At 39.2% G+C, this 14312-nt stretch overlaps 2 protein-coding genes across 2 annotated transcripts in view; one reads left to right on the forward strand and one right to left on the reverse strand.

Annotated features, from left to right (window-relative positions):
- LOC134753744 (uncharacterized) lies at positions 1 to 1814 on the reverse strand. The gene has a single exon (XM_063689682.1). The coding sequence runs from the start codon at positions 1726 to 1728 to the stop codon at positions 1 to 3; it is 1728 nt and encodes a 575-aa protein (XP_063545752.1). The 5' UTR covers positions 1729 to 1814.
- Positions 1815 to 8964: 7150 nt separating this feature from the next.
- The window catches only part of LOC134754178 (replication factor C subunit 1), a 45511-nt gene continuing 40163 nt past the window's right edge, over positions 8965 to 14312 (forward strand). The window contains exons 1-3 of the mRNA XM_063690307.1: positions 8965 to 9104; positions 9250 to 9351; positions 13447 to 14131. Coding sequence (XP_063546377.1) covers positions 9096 to 9104; positions 9250 to 9351; positions 13447 to 14131 — 796 coding nt within the window. The 5' untranslated portion in view covers positions 8965 to 9095. The remainder of the gene's footprint in view (positions 9105 to 9249; positions 9352 to 13446; positions 14132 to 14312) is intronic.

Consider the following 14312-nt stretch of genomic DNA (forward strand, 5'->3'; position numbering starts at 1 on the left):
CTATCTTTGCGTCGTAGACGTGGTAAATGAGTCCATTTCTGTGTGTGGGCTGGTTCTGGATGTCCTGGGGCGCGGTGCGGGCGAGATCTCCGAGTGCAACACCTGGCGCGCCCAGGCCAGGTCGCGCACGCGCACGCGCACGCGCGGGCGCGCCTGCCGCGTGCGCGGCCGCGACGTGGAGCTACGAGTACCGCTGCTCGCCGACTCGCAGCACGACGTGCTGCCGTTCTCGGTTGACGCCCACTTATCCGTCATCTGTGCTCCATCGCCCCGAATACTGACTCGACCTCTATTGATTTTCAGCTGCTCGATTGAAGTTTCTATTTTTGGTGGGCTCGTCGACCTCGCTACTGCTTTTGTCTCGATTCCGTAATGCTCGTTTTCTTTCATACTATCATATCCGTTATTAGAGTCTGAACTGCTGTATTCGCCCGTTTCGGCGTCACTCATGATAACATCTAACAGATTGTCATTATAGTCGTAAACTCTCTGTGTCTTCGAAGGAATCTGTGATGATGTTTCCCTACTGCCTGGAGAGCAACATGTCCGCTGCGGTTCATTGTAGTAAACGCTTTTAGTTGCTCCATGCTGGACATGCTGCTGCTTTATCTTTTGAAAGACAGACTGTTTCTGTCCTCCACAAGCACACATATTAGTTTTTCCAAATATATAATTGTAAAACATTTGTAATAAGCAAATAGCTAATGCAGCTAGAACAACGACTCCAACGTAAATGCTGGGAGTCCAGTCTGAGTCTATGAAAAAGTATGGCTCGGTTAATTTTCTCCAAGAATGCCATTCCATAGGGTTTCTGTAATTATCAAAGAGATAACGTCTGGGTAACACTTTTCCGTAAGTTTGTACAGCTGCAGCTACTCTAAGCACGCCGCCATACGCTGCGTAAAGCTTTTCGTCCATCAGATGAGGTGCTACATCATTTTTCATCCAACACCATAAGTCACTATTAAATTTTACAATATCGGAATGACGACAGGTTGCAGGTGACCTACGTAAAATACACCGAGAAGCCATAGTATAATATTTTAGGAATATATTTTGGGAGGTTGGGGACAGCATATTAACTAAGCCCCCACTCTTGAAAGGCAGTGCAATCGCAGAGGGGTCATTAGCGTCATCAACTATTGGAATTGGCATTCGTATACATGCATTTGAATCTCTTTTAACGACTAAAAAATTGCATGGATCGTAGAGCTTGCCGCGTCCTATGGTAATTTTGTTAACTGTCAGGTTAGCTGTCATCGGAATTTTGGGAGGAGGTTTCCAACCACGTCCCTCGGTGTTTAACGTGGTCTTTATTTCGCTGTAAAGGTCGTGTAATTTCCTAACTGATTTATAAGGCACATACCCGGCGTAAAAAGCTAGTCTAACGGCGGGAAGCACTTCGCTTCTCAAATGACCACCGATGGTATCTGCTAGAGCTTCCCTTAGCACCGTTTTAGATGCAGAACGCTGTTGTTTATCTACAGTGTGCAAGGCTTCCCGGTAGTATCGCAAAGCTTCATTTGCAATTTTTTTAGTTATTTGATCTGGTGGCGTTTGCTTTGGTATTAATTGGTTCAAAATCTTTCGAGCTTGTAACTTTGCCAACTCTTCCCGACTCCAGCAATCCGTGTCGATGTGCTTATTGTAAAACAATATAGTACCAGTACTACTTTGCGATGTACTGATTTTAACTAATACGACGAACAGCACGAGAAAAAGAAGCATTAGTAAAGTGAATGTCCGGCAAATTATGCTTAACTAATACTGTATTTGAAAAATTACTCATTGCTCGACGCTTTGTGGCAAAATGACATTTTCCTGACAGTGTACGTGTACCTACTTATAAACTTATAATACCTCTACTTTTTGGTAAAGATAAATAATTTCATTATCTTTGGTTTTTGATCAATTTTTGATTCCCAGCAAATTCCCAGACATAGAGTTAGACCAAGAAAAGTCTGCAACGATTTTGATAGCACACGCGGTGAGTGTTATTTATTTATACGTCATAATTTCATAGAAGTTTGACGTTTAAAATAACACTTACGCTGCGTGTGCTATAGAAATCGTTGCACTTTTCTTGGTCTAACTCTATAAAATAATTATGCTAGGGGCTAGCGAGGGAATATTACGCGAAACTCTGCGCAGAGGGGCGCCACTACGCCTAGTCTACTACCACAATCTGAGGGTCTATCGCACAACAATAAAATCGAAATTTCGTTATCTAACATCTCTGTCACTCTTGCGTATTCGAGCGATAAAGAGGCAGATAGCGAAATTTCGGATTCGCGATTCCCGATAGGTTCTCTATATCAGAATCAGAATCAAATGTTTTATTCGTGATAAACTTAAAACTAAAATTACATACAAAAGTGTTATACTTAAAGCTACCTAGTCGGCTCATAAGTTCTGTCACTGGCCTTTAAAATTTAAATTTGGAACTCCTAAAACAAAAACCGTTCTGCATTTGAATTTCGAATCTTTATTAAATATTTGAGTAGTATAATTTTGCAATTTTCTGTTTTCTTCAACATGGAGTGGACGCTTAAAGATAGCCGTACCGCAATAATTGCACTATATCGTTGTGGTCACTCGCCGACTAAAATTTTTAAGCTACTTGAAAATTTAAAATTCTCTCTAAGATTTGTGTATCGTACCATAGAAAGATACAGTGAGGTCTCTAGTTTAAATGACAAGAAAAGAAGCGGTCGTCCGCGTACAGCTAGGACTCCAGCGGTTGTACAAGCAATTAGGGCACGCATTGCCAGAAATCCCGCTAGGAAACAAAAAGTTATGGCCCTCCAGATGGGTTTGAGCAAAAACACGGTGAAAAGAGTGCTTAATCAAGACCTGAGACTTCGTGCTTATAAACGAAAAACTGGCCATCTTCTCAATGGTCGGCTTAAAGCTTTAAGGCTTAAAAGATCTAAAGCTTTATTGAAGAAGTACGCTAAAAATAAGCACCGTTGTATACTGTTTTCGGACGAGAAAATTTTTGAGATAGAAGAAAACTGTAATAAACAAAATGATAGAGTGTACGCTCGCAATAGTAAAGAAGCGTCTAATAGCATTCCCCGTATTCAAAGAGGTCATCACCCTTCATCTGTGATGGTTTGGCTGGGAGTTTCTTATGCGGGCGTCACTAGTATGCATTTTTGTGAGAAAGGAGTAAAAACTAGTGCCAAAGTGTACCAAGACACGGTGTTGACTAATATTGTGAAACCACTATCCCATACGATGTTTCTAAACCAGCATTGAGTTTTCCAGCAGGACTCTGCTCCAGCCCATAAGGCAAAGTCTACACAAGCCTGGCTCGCCTCCAATAAAATCGACTTTATACGGCATGAAGATTGGCCCTCCTCTAGCCCAGATCTTAATCCTTTAGACTATAAAATATGGCAGTATTTAGAGGAAAAGGTGTGCTCAAAACCTCATGCAAATCTAGACTCGCTGAAAAAATCTCTTGCTACGGCAGTGGCCAATACCGACATGAAAGTGGTGCGTGAATCCATTGACGACTGGCCACGAAGACTTCAAGCCTGTGTAGATAATTATGGCGGTCATTTTGAATAAATGTTATACATTTAGATTCTCTAGTTTATAAGCTTTCAAACGCTGTACAAATTATACGGAATAAACTTAAACTTTTGATTTTATTTGATACTATGTATATGACAGAACTTATGAGCCGACTAGGTATAGGAATTAATAAAATGTCGTATGTTATATAATACTTATAATAAAAACTAACAAAAGTTGAAAATATTTTTTTAATACAGTTATAATAATAATAATAATAAGCCCGCAGGGCAGCTTGTGGCGAGCTGTTGGGGAGTGACGACCCCACGGACCCGAGTGCTCCAGAGAGTCAGTCAGGGTCTCCGTCTCCGGCGTGTCTTCGTCGGTCGGAGTGGACCCCAAGGGGACCCGCAGGACTCTCAGCTCTGGCTTGCCTTCATTGGCCGTCCAGAGGGGAGTCGTAAGAGCTATATGCTCCAGGGGTGGAAGTGAAAGATGCATAAGACGCGAGTTGGCACAGTGGCTGCTAACAGCCACTGGGTAGAAAGCGGCGCACACCTCTCGACACCCCTGAGCCGCTCACACCGGTGTTGCTCCTGGTCGTCTTCACGACGGCAGTTTCAGGGGCCCATCTAGTCAGCGGCAAGTCACCACCTGCCTCGATAACGTGTATTAACATTGTTATGGCAGGTGTCCGGAGTTCTTTACAATAGCCCAGTCTCATTGTCCACCCAAACTTCAATCCATAGACCAGTATACTGTTCACTTTTTCTGCAATAGTCCCAATGCCTGCTGCGACCGGTTCATGGGTGTCTATTGTTGCGCCTGTGAACGGGTTCCAGCAGGCGTTCTACATGACATTAAAGCTCTCCAAGGGGCCTCTACGTGTTGGATCTATATCCCCACGCAAGCCTATCAAAAGACCGGGATTTATAGACCCGTGATATCCAAGGAGATACAAATAATAATAATAATAATTATCATCACTGACAGGACTATTGTAGCCAATAAGCCTGACATTGTGATAATAGATCGATCGCAGCGCCGGGCCGTGCTCGTCGACATCACCATCCCCCATGATGAGAATCTCGTGAAAGCCGAGAAGGACAAGTCCAGTAAGTACCTAGACTTGGCTCACGAGATAACCGCCATGTGGGATGTTGATTCGACGATCATTGTCCCGATAGTCGTTTCAGCGAACGGTCTCATAGCGAAGAGTCTCGACCAACACCTTGAGAGACTCTCGCTAGGTGGTTGGATCAAGGGTCAGATGCAGAAGGCGGTTATCTTGGACACGGCGCGGATAGTCCGCCGGTTCCTCTCTCTGCGGCCCTGACCACCGGCAGCTTGGGCCTTGCCCCGCTGCCGGCGGTACCCTAGGTTAGGTTTTTTATAATGTGTTTATATATTTTTTGTAATGTTTTATAAGTGTTTTTGTATTTTACTTTTATATCCATATTATAAAAACCTAGCCTAAGATGAAAGATAAATAAAGATAATAATAATAAGCCCGCAGGGCAGCTTGTGGCGAGCTGTTGGGGAGTGACGACCCCACGGACCCGAGTGCTCCAGAGAGTCGGTCAGGGTCTCCGTCTCCGGCGTGTCTTCGTCGGTCGGAGTGGACCCCAAGGGGACCCGCAGGACTCTCAGCTCTGGCTTGCCTTCATTGGCCGTCCAGAGGGGAGTCGTAAGAGCTATATGCTCCAGGGCTGGAAGTGAAAGATGCATAAGACGCGAGTTGGCACAGTGGCTGCTAACAGCCACTGGGTAGAAAGCGGCGCACACCTCTCGACACCCCTGAGCCGCTCACACCGGTGTTGCTCCTGGTCGTCTTCACGACGGCAGTTTCAGGGGCCCATCTAGTCAGCGGCAAGTCACCACCTGCCTCGATAACGTGTTTTAACATTGTTATGGCAGGTGTCCGGAGTTCTTTACAATAGCCCAGTCTCATTGTCCACCCAAACTTCAATCCATAGACCGGTATACTGTTCACTTTTTCTGCAATAGACCCAATGCCTGCTGCGACCGGTTCATGGGTGTCTATTTTTGCGCCTGTGAACGGGTTCCAGCAGGCGTTCTACATGACATTAAAGCTCTCCAAGGGGCCTCTACGTGTTGGATCTATATCCTCACGCAAGCCTATCAAAAGACCGGGATTTATAGACCCGTGATATCGAAGGAGATACAAATAATAATAATAAATAAATAAATTTCTTTATTTCAATAACACAACTAAAAGTTACATTAAGTACTTATAAATAGGTAAGGATGGAGGTACATACATCAGTCTGATTTAGGTACGTAAATAAACTAATTTAGTTGTAAAGTTATACATTATGAGAAGAATGAGTCCTTTACTCCCCGTACTAGTTAAAACTGTATCACGGTGAAGTAAGTTGCTCAAAAAGTGGTACTTTTTGTGGCTGCGTAGCGTGTGAGAAGCTCAATTTCTCGAACTAGTGCTTTTTACTTTTTAGTTCCAAACTATACTTTCGAAACGCAGTTAAAATTGAATTTAGCGCGGAGCAGGTACCAGGGCCTCATGAGTTATGAGGAGGTGTCGTTGACCAACCCACGCCGGGCCCGCGGGGCGCGCACGAGTATGAAGGTATCGCGGGCTGCGGCAGCTCGCGTATCTTAGCTGTATAGGTACTTTTGGTTTTGGTTTGGTTTGGTGGTATGATTCTACTAATGATATATTAATTTATTATTTTTTCGCAATTGTATTAAAAAACGTCGTTTACAACACGTGTGAAATGTCTTTTCACACTAGTTGTAAAATGTACTAGTTCGATTAATCGTGACCATATTATTATGTGCGTAGTATGGATGGTATAGAAAGGATCGCGGGCTGCGGCAGCTCGCGTATCTTAGCTGTATAGGTACTTTTGGTTTTGGTTTGGTTTGGTGGTATGATTCTACTAATGATATATTAATTTATTATTTTTTCGCAATTGTATTAAAAAACGTCGTTTACATCACGTGTGAAATGTCTTTTTACCACTCGTACCGAGTCTTGCCACTCGCTTTCAGCTCGTGGCAAGATACCTCGGTGCTAGTGGTAAATAGACATTCTTTTCACACTAGTTGTAAAATGTACTAGTTCGATTAATCGTGACCATATTATTATGTGCGTAGTATGGATGGTATAGAAAGGATCGCAATCTCTTATGGCAGAATTGTTGCAAAAGTGACCGCGTTAAGCTTTAAATAATAGTTCCTAATCTCACCGGTGGCGCTAGTTAGGCTCTGGGACATGAGTATAACATATTATACTACTCTTTGGTATAACATGAACCATATAAGGCAACAAATAACCCGACCAAATTACGTAGGTTGTTTTTGGTAGTATTTCGGTGTATGGTGGCGCCGCCTAATTACTGTTTTTTGATGGACACTTTTCATACATAGAGATTTGGCTCCTTTATATAGTCTCCATGTTTGCCAGGATCAGAAAGAGAGAGCAACTCTATGGTCACCCAACTTTTTATACCAAGGGAGCATAGACAAAAAATGAAAAAGTGTATTTTTCTAACAGTCCCACATGGCGGTTAGCTCGTGCTGAGCCAAGTTTAGGTACCTACTTGCTGGACTTGTCCTTCTCGGCTTTCACGAGATTCTCATCTTGGGAGATAGTGACCTCGACGAGCACGGTCTGGTGCTGCGTTCGATCTGTTCGATCCCAATAGAGCGTGGCAGCCTCTACATTCCATAGATCGGCGTTTCAAAATACGTTCAGTTTCACACTACTTTAAATCATAATTATTGTTTAGAATTAGAGTAAAATAAAGTAATAACGTTTCAGTAGTAGATATTATTTTAAGGCGCTCCAGACTACGCGACGCGAAGCCGCGAAGCGAGTGTGGAGCCGATTTCGCTGATTAGCGAACTAGACTCCACACTCGCGTTCGCGGCTTTGCGCCGCGATTCGCGCACGAGTGTGGAGGGCCCTTTATGTTTTTCCAACATTTTGGTTACAAAATAATAGTAAATATTAAGGGCCCTCCACACTCGTGCGCGATTCACGGCGCGAAGCCGCGAACGCGAGTTTGGAGTCTAGTTCCCTAATCAGCGAAATCGGCTCCACATTCGCGTTCGCGGCTTCTCGTCGCGTAGTCTGGAGCTGCCTTTATAGCTACAGCCCATAGACCTAGCATTACATAGACCAGCTATACGCGTGCGCCCGTAAGGGATAGACATAGATGACGTCATAAACGTGGGGATACCATATTGGTAAAAATTACCCCAATATTTGATATCACGTTGGGGCGATTACCCTGGAGGCAAAGTTAGCTTGTTTGACGGTATTAAAAAATTGTTAAATAAAATGTCAATGGGCCGTTCTTTTTAGGCGTATAAACAATGAAATACCGCCTATAATTCGCGCAGGTGGTACAAAACTAAACATGTTTAGTAAATAAAACGTAAAATAAAATGTATTATGGGTTTTAATTTAAAGAAATCACAAATCGCAATCACACCAATTAATGTACACCACATTTAATCTTCACAACATTTGTTTATTTATTTTTTGGAATTAGAAGTACGAAAAAACTTTGAGGTCAAAATTACCCATAAAATTATGATATTTTCATCTGGTATCCCTAACATGATTGTTATGCAGCTTAATTAAGAAGAAAATAATGTTTTGTTAATTTGCGTAAATAATTGTGATATTTTTATTGTAATCGTTTGATTCTACATTGCTTTGAGTGTAACGTAATTTTACGATGTTATTCTCACATATTGCGTTAAGAGGAAGGTGTAAAATACCGTACTTACGTGTGAAAGGTTATGATCTCATATTTTTGCCCAGAGCGGCTATTACAGCCGATTACAGAACAATTCACCAGTATTTTATCAAAGTTCAAGCATTCAAAACGCTAACCATCACTATATTTCATAAGAGAAAGCACAATTTCATACAAAACAACGATAATTAAACCAGCAACGAACAAACATGACATGACACGTACTTATTTGTTTGCCACAACCTCGGTTGTGGCAGCGGTGGAAAAGTGAAACTATGACAAGGACAAACAATAACAGCGCTTTCTCTGCTACTCCTACTGAAAGATACATAAGACTATCCCGTTCGGTCATTTTCCCCCACCCCTCATGACCGATCCAGTTATACTAGATTCATGCTACAGCCAATCCTAGTGAGTATTATATTCTTTGCTGCAGCTTCCCTGAATCTAGTATTATATCGCAGTATAGCTTAGAGCTTTAGCCTGTCCAGATGGACGAAAAAAAAACTAAGCGTAAAACACCGTCTCACCGCACCAAGGTCATTGTCCGACGCATTCATAAATAAGAGCGAGAAAGCGATATCTCCTTCTCGCTCTTACTTATGGGTGCGTCGCACATGACCTTCGTGCGGTGCGATGGTGTGTTACGCCATTTAGTTGTTAATGTCACAATGTCACATCCATCATCCATGTAAAAAAAATAACGGCGAAGATTCTAAGAGGCGCGAAATTGGTGTATGTTACTTTATTAACTTGGTTTTTTTAAATCATAATCTTATTACTTATAAATGATATTATATTTCCGAGAATCGCAAACCAAAGATGTCTAAGGTATGTGTGATATTAGAAAAAAACCATTTGCTTACTGTTTCCTTTGCGCTGTTGCTCACGTACTGACATCATGTCATATAGGTGGTAAAGTAAATGGCATACTATTTGGGTTTTACAATACCAAATTGTTTTGTTTCTGTCGCAGGATATTCGATCGTTTTTTAAGCCCCAGAAAATGAAAAAACCAAGAGCAGAAGATGATGTTGACGTTATACCAGAATCTCCTGATGTGGCAATTAAGATCAAGGTATTTTTACTAAATCATATTTTACGGACACCATCTGTGACTATTATTAGCGTACAGTTTAATTTTTATTTATTCAGTCACAATTGACATTGTATAGCAATTATATGAATCTAAACTACAATTAAAATTAAAAATAAAACAAATAATATCATGCAACTACAACTATTTTACACGACTTAATTATATTTACAAATATGGTATGTCGGTATGTCAGGTCAGAATAATTATTTAAATGTCAGATGGCAACCAGAAAAAGAGAAAATCATATACAATGAAATATTATAGGTTTAGTTAATAAAGATTATTATCATTAATAAAGTCCTGGACAGAATAATAAGACTTCCTTAGATAAAGCGTTTCTTCTAAGGAAGTCTTATTATTGCATTGAAATTAGCCTTGCCTACGGTGCCCAAACATGAACACGGAGAGTCAGAAGTCCAAATTGAAGGTTTGCCAGCGAGCAATGGAGCGCAGTATTCTAGGTGGCACAAGGACGGATCACATCCGAAACACTACATTGCGCTCCAAAACAGGCATAGCTGACATGGGGGAGAAGACCGTTAGGCTGAAGTGGGACTATGCAGGTCACGTCTGCCGCATGCATCCGGATAGGTGGGCTAGTGGGCTAGCCACCAAGTGGATGCCGCAAAAGAAGCGCAGATGTGGCAGGCCCAGACGTAGATGGCGGGATGACTTAGACACCTTCATCAGTAACTGGCCGGAAAATGTACAACAGCAGGAGTTGTGGAGGCTATTTAAAAAAAATCGAAAATACGACAGTCCTCGGGAGTTCCAGCATAAATAATATAATTGAATGATACTATGTATTATCACCCAATTTTTTTAAGCTCTTAAAACTGACTGTGACAAGTTAGTTTTAATAATGATTAATTCAGCATGGCTATTAATTTTGTGTAAATACATCTCATTGTCAGAAACAGGTACTTTATGTAGGTGTTGAGGTGTGTGTGGGTAACTATGTTAATAATTATTTTACTATATTCAATCTAATTTTAGTCTGTGCCAAGGGTCTTCAAAGTTTTTGCCCCTAGGTCCCCAGATATGCCTCTACTTTCCTTTTTGTGGGCTGGATTGTGTGGAATTCACCCTTTTTCGCCGGCTGTGTTGGCAGTCTTGTGAGGCGTAGTTTGTAGCTGTTGAAAAATATTTTTTTTAAAGAAAAATGTTTCTAATTATTAGTATGTACCAACGAAAACAATTTCTTAAACTGGGTGACGGGGAGCTGGAGTTCATTGTAATGACAAGCTTTTTAGCAGCTTCTGAGCAATTGATTTATGACAGTGCATTCATTCTGTGCAATGTTGATATGTATAACTAGGGGTTCAATGTAAATGTTGAACAACAACAACAGTTACATTGTTATTGACAACGCTCATGCACTTTGAGAACTATTAATAACTAACGTAGGTAATTATTTCAACAGTGGCAGTCGTCAATGACAATGTGTAATTATAGCACAATCGGATTAGGACTAACCTCGAAATCTCTTCCAAAGTTATGAAATTTGGTATGTATGTTAATTAAAGGTCTCTTTTTCATGTCCACACTATTTGACATTTGGGGACCTCGACGAATCGCAGCCATCTTGGAAAATGTGTACCATCCTGGAGAAATTTGCGTTTTACTCTAAATCTGCTGAGCTACAGGGTGTACTGATTATCAGTATTTAAACCCATAACTCTACTTTCTGTTTAAGTCGCAGTCGTGTACAATGTTGATATTGGGGTATAATGTGTACAAATGTATAGACAAAAGTGGAATTACTATTCCTCAAAGTTTCCTATTAAGAGAATATCCCCTGAAAAGGTATAAGCGCTAAATCTGGATTCAGCAATTATTTTCTATAACAAGATGTATTCTTTCGCAGAGATATCTAGGACTGTTTTGTGTAGAATTTAATAAGCTTTAATGTTTCCTTACCATATTTTCACAGAGAACGTAGATTTAGAGTAAAACGCAAATTTCTCCAGAATGGTACACATTTTCCAAGATGGCTGCGATTCCACGAGGTCCCTAAATATCAAATAGTGTGGACATGAAAAAGAGACCTTTAATTAACATACATACCAAATTTCATAACTTTGGAAGAGATTTCGAGGTTAGTCCTAATCAGATTGTGCTATTAATGTCATTACCGGGCTTAACGCGATTAAGTTTCATTAGGTATTTTACCTTTTTTTCGACGTTTTAACTAGGTTGCACTAGCTAAAAAGGTAAAATAATGAAATTTTATCGCGTTAGACCCGGTAATGACATTAATTATGTGTACAAAACGCGAGAGTTTAAAGTGTTATAACTTACAATGACAATGTAAATGCAGACTTATATTGACCGGGATCAGAGATGGGCATTAATCGATTAATCTTTTAGTTAACTAATCAATCGATTAAAAATATCAATCGTCATTTTTTAATCGCGATTAATTTAGTTGCGATTAAATTAGTTGTGAGAATGTTCGACTAACAACTAAATTAGTTTTAGTTTCAATCGACTAAATTTCACGATTAAATCTATACTAAAACTACGTAGTCGCCCGTTTTTGCATTTTTTATCTTGCAATATGTAACTACAAGTACGTATGTATGTAACATACGGAGGTACTCGTATGTTGTACCTATGTTAGTTTGGGTAGAATTTTGCGACGAATTTTTACGATTGCAAGACTAACCTCATATAGTTTAACTAAATACATATCATGGTTGCTTTTATATTTAATATACAAAGTTTGATTTATATAATTGTGTTTTTTTAAGTGTTATTTTACTAATGCACAAAGTACCCAGTTCTTATTTACCCTTAGATAAATTCAAAATATGTGTAAACTAGCCATACTAACAGAAGAATATCACCATGTTACTAAACTAAAAGAACACAAAAGATGTACAAAACTAAGAAGTCTACAGAACCAAAACAAATATTGTATACCCAAATATAACAACATATATGGCAGTTATGGCACTAGGCTGTACACATATATATTACCTAAAATATTGAATGATCTGCCAGAAGTTGTTTGTGCTAAATATTTAAATGGTAAACATATAAAAAAAGTCGTTAAAATGCACTTATTAAAAACTAACGACACAAGCTATGTATACTAAGAATCATATTTATGATAAGATATAGGATATAATATTGTTTTTCTTTATGTTATTCTCGAACTCCCCATCGGCACACAAACCTCCATAAGGTTTTGCCTACGATGGGTCTTGTAATAATCTAAAAAACTGTAATTTGTTTCCTTATTCAATAAATTAAAAAAAAAGATAAGAGAAATTTAATCCAATTTCAGAGAGATGCACTACTTTAGTAGCAAAATAATAGTGAGAACAGATCTCACTCTTTAGAAACGGTCAAAATATCGTAAGTAATACATGACTATTTTATTTTTAAACATCCGTTAAGATGTCCTAATCAGTCTGTCAACATAGCCATACCGAGGTATTCTATTAAATTTGCTTCTAACATTAGTCGCGAGAAAATAGTCTAACTAATTAGTCGATTACAAAATTTAGTTGTCCGAAATCAATCGGCAACTAATTTAGTTGCAACTAAATTAGTTGCACTCTATACAACTAAGATTGATCAATCGTCGTTTTCAATCGTCAGTCGCAATTAATTCTTGTAATCTTAATCGTTAATCGTTAGTCGATTACATTTTGCCCATCTCTGACCGGGATATAGACCGTGATTACCTTTTGTATTATTTGTGAGCTCCCGATATTTCGACACTTATTAAAAACTATTATTATCAAACCTTTAATTTAAAACTTTATATTATTTCAAAACTTTAATGTAAATGCATTTTGTGTATTGTTTATTTGTAACCAGGCGGAAATTCAAACTTCAACATGAAGTTGCATTTAAGATGCTGTCACTCATGAGAATATAAACTAATAATAAAAGGGGTTTTAAAATAATAGAAAAAATATTCTTCCTTAATGGTTTTAGTTAATATACACATAGGTACTGTATTGTGTATACTTGAAAACATTTTTTTGGGTTCAATGTTTCTGGAAACCCAATAGTAGTAAGTGTAGTAGCAACATTTATTTAAAGGAATTTGTATTTCAGAAGAGAGAAAATAGAAAGAAACGAGTGTTGAGTGACTCGGATGAAGAAATATTTTCTACAAAGAAGAAAAAGTCAAATGAAGATAGTCATAAGACATCGCTGAAATCCAAACATAAGGCCCTTGCTAAAACAGAACTGAAAGAAGTTAAAGCAGCTGACATCTTTGGCAGTGGACCCATTAAAAGAACAGAGCCAAATGTAAAATCAGTCCAAAAGAAAACTGAAACTGGTATTCATTCAGATGATGATTTTGATAAAAGCCTTTTGGAACTTGATAGTACTGAAGAATTAGCTCTGAATAATGTTAAAAAGGAAACTATCCCTGTTAAGTCTCCCAATGACAAATCAAACATTACCCCAAATTCAACAAAAACTAATACTGATATCAAAAAAAACAAATCGCTGGAAATGAACACTTTTAATGGAAATGGGAGTTTGTCTGCAGAAAACCATGAATCAGAAGCCGTTTCACCAAAAGCAAAAAAGGGGCACCTTGATTTAGCATCAGGGAATACATATGAATCAAAGCAAAATATAATCACCAAATCAAAGTCAAAGGCGAGTAATAGTACTAATGAGAATGCATCTCCAAATGATAAAGATATTTTTGAAGCAACAGACTTCGAACTAGATTCAAGCCAAGTAAAAAGCAATAAGAAACTTGAGAAGAGCCTAAATGAGTCTGGTAAGGTTAATTTTTTTATAAATGTCATGTTTGTTTGACTAGTAAGTTAGGTAAGCATCCTAATGTTTATTAACAGCCCTTGTCACCTCACCTGTATTACTAGGAATAAGGGTTGAACATTTCAAATATAAGAGCAGTGTGCAGTGAGCACTGGGACTTGTGTTATAAATTAATTCAATTA

This window comes from Cydia strobilella, chromosome Z (genome assembly GCF_947568885.1).
Source record: "Cydia strobilella chromosome Z, ilCydStro3.1, whole genome shotgun sequence".
In the NCBI taxonomy this organism is placed as follows: domain Eukaryota; kingdom Metazoa; phylum Arthropoda; class Insecta; order Lepidoptera; family Tortricidae; genus Cydia; species Cydia strobilella.

What these genes read in the sequence shown, in the direction of transcription:
- LOC134753744 (XM_063689682.1), bottom strand. Translation starts at nt 1,728, where the DNA reads ATGCTTCTTTTTCTCGTGCTGTTCGTCGTATTAGTTAAAATCAGTACA.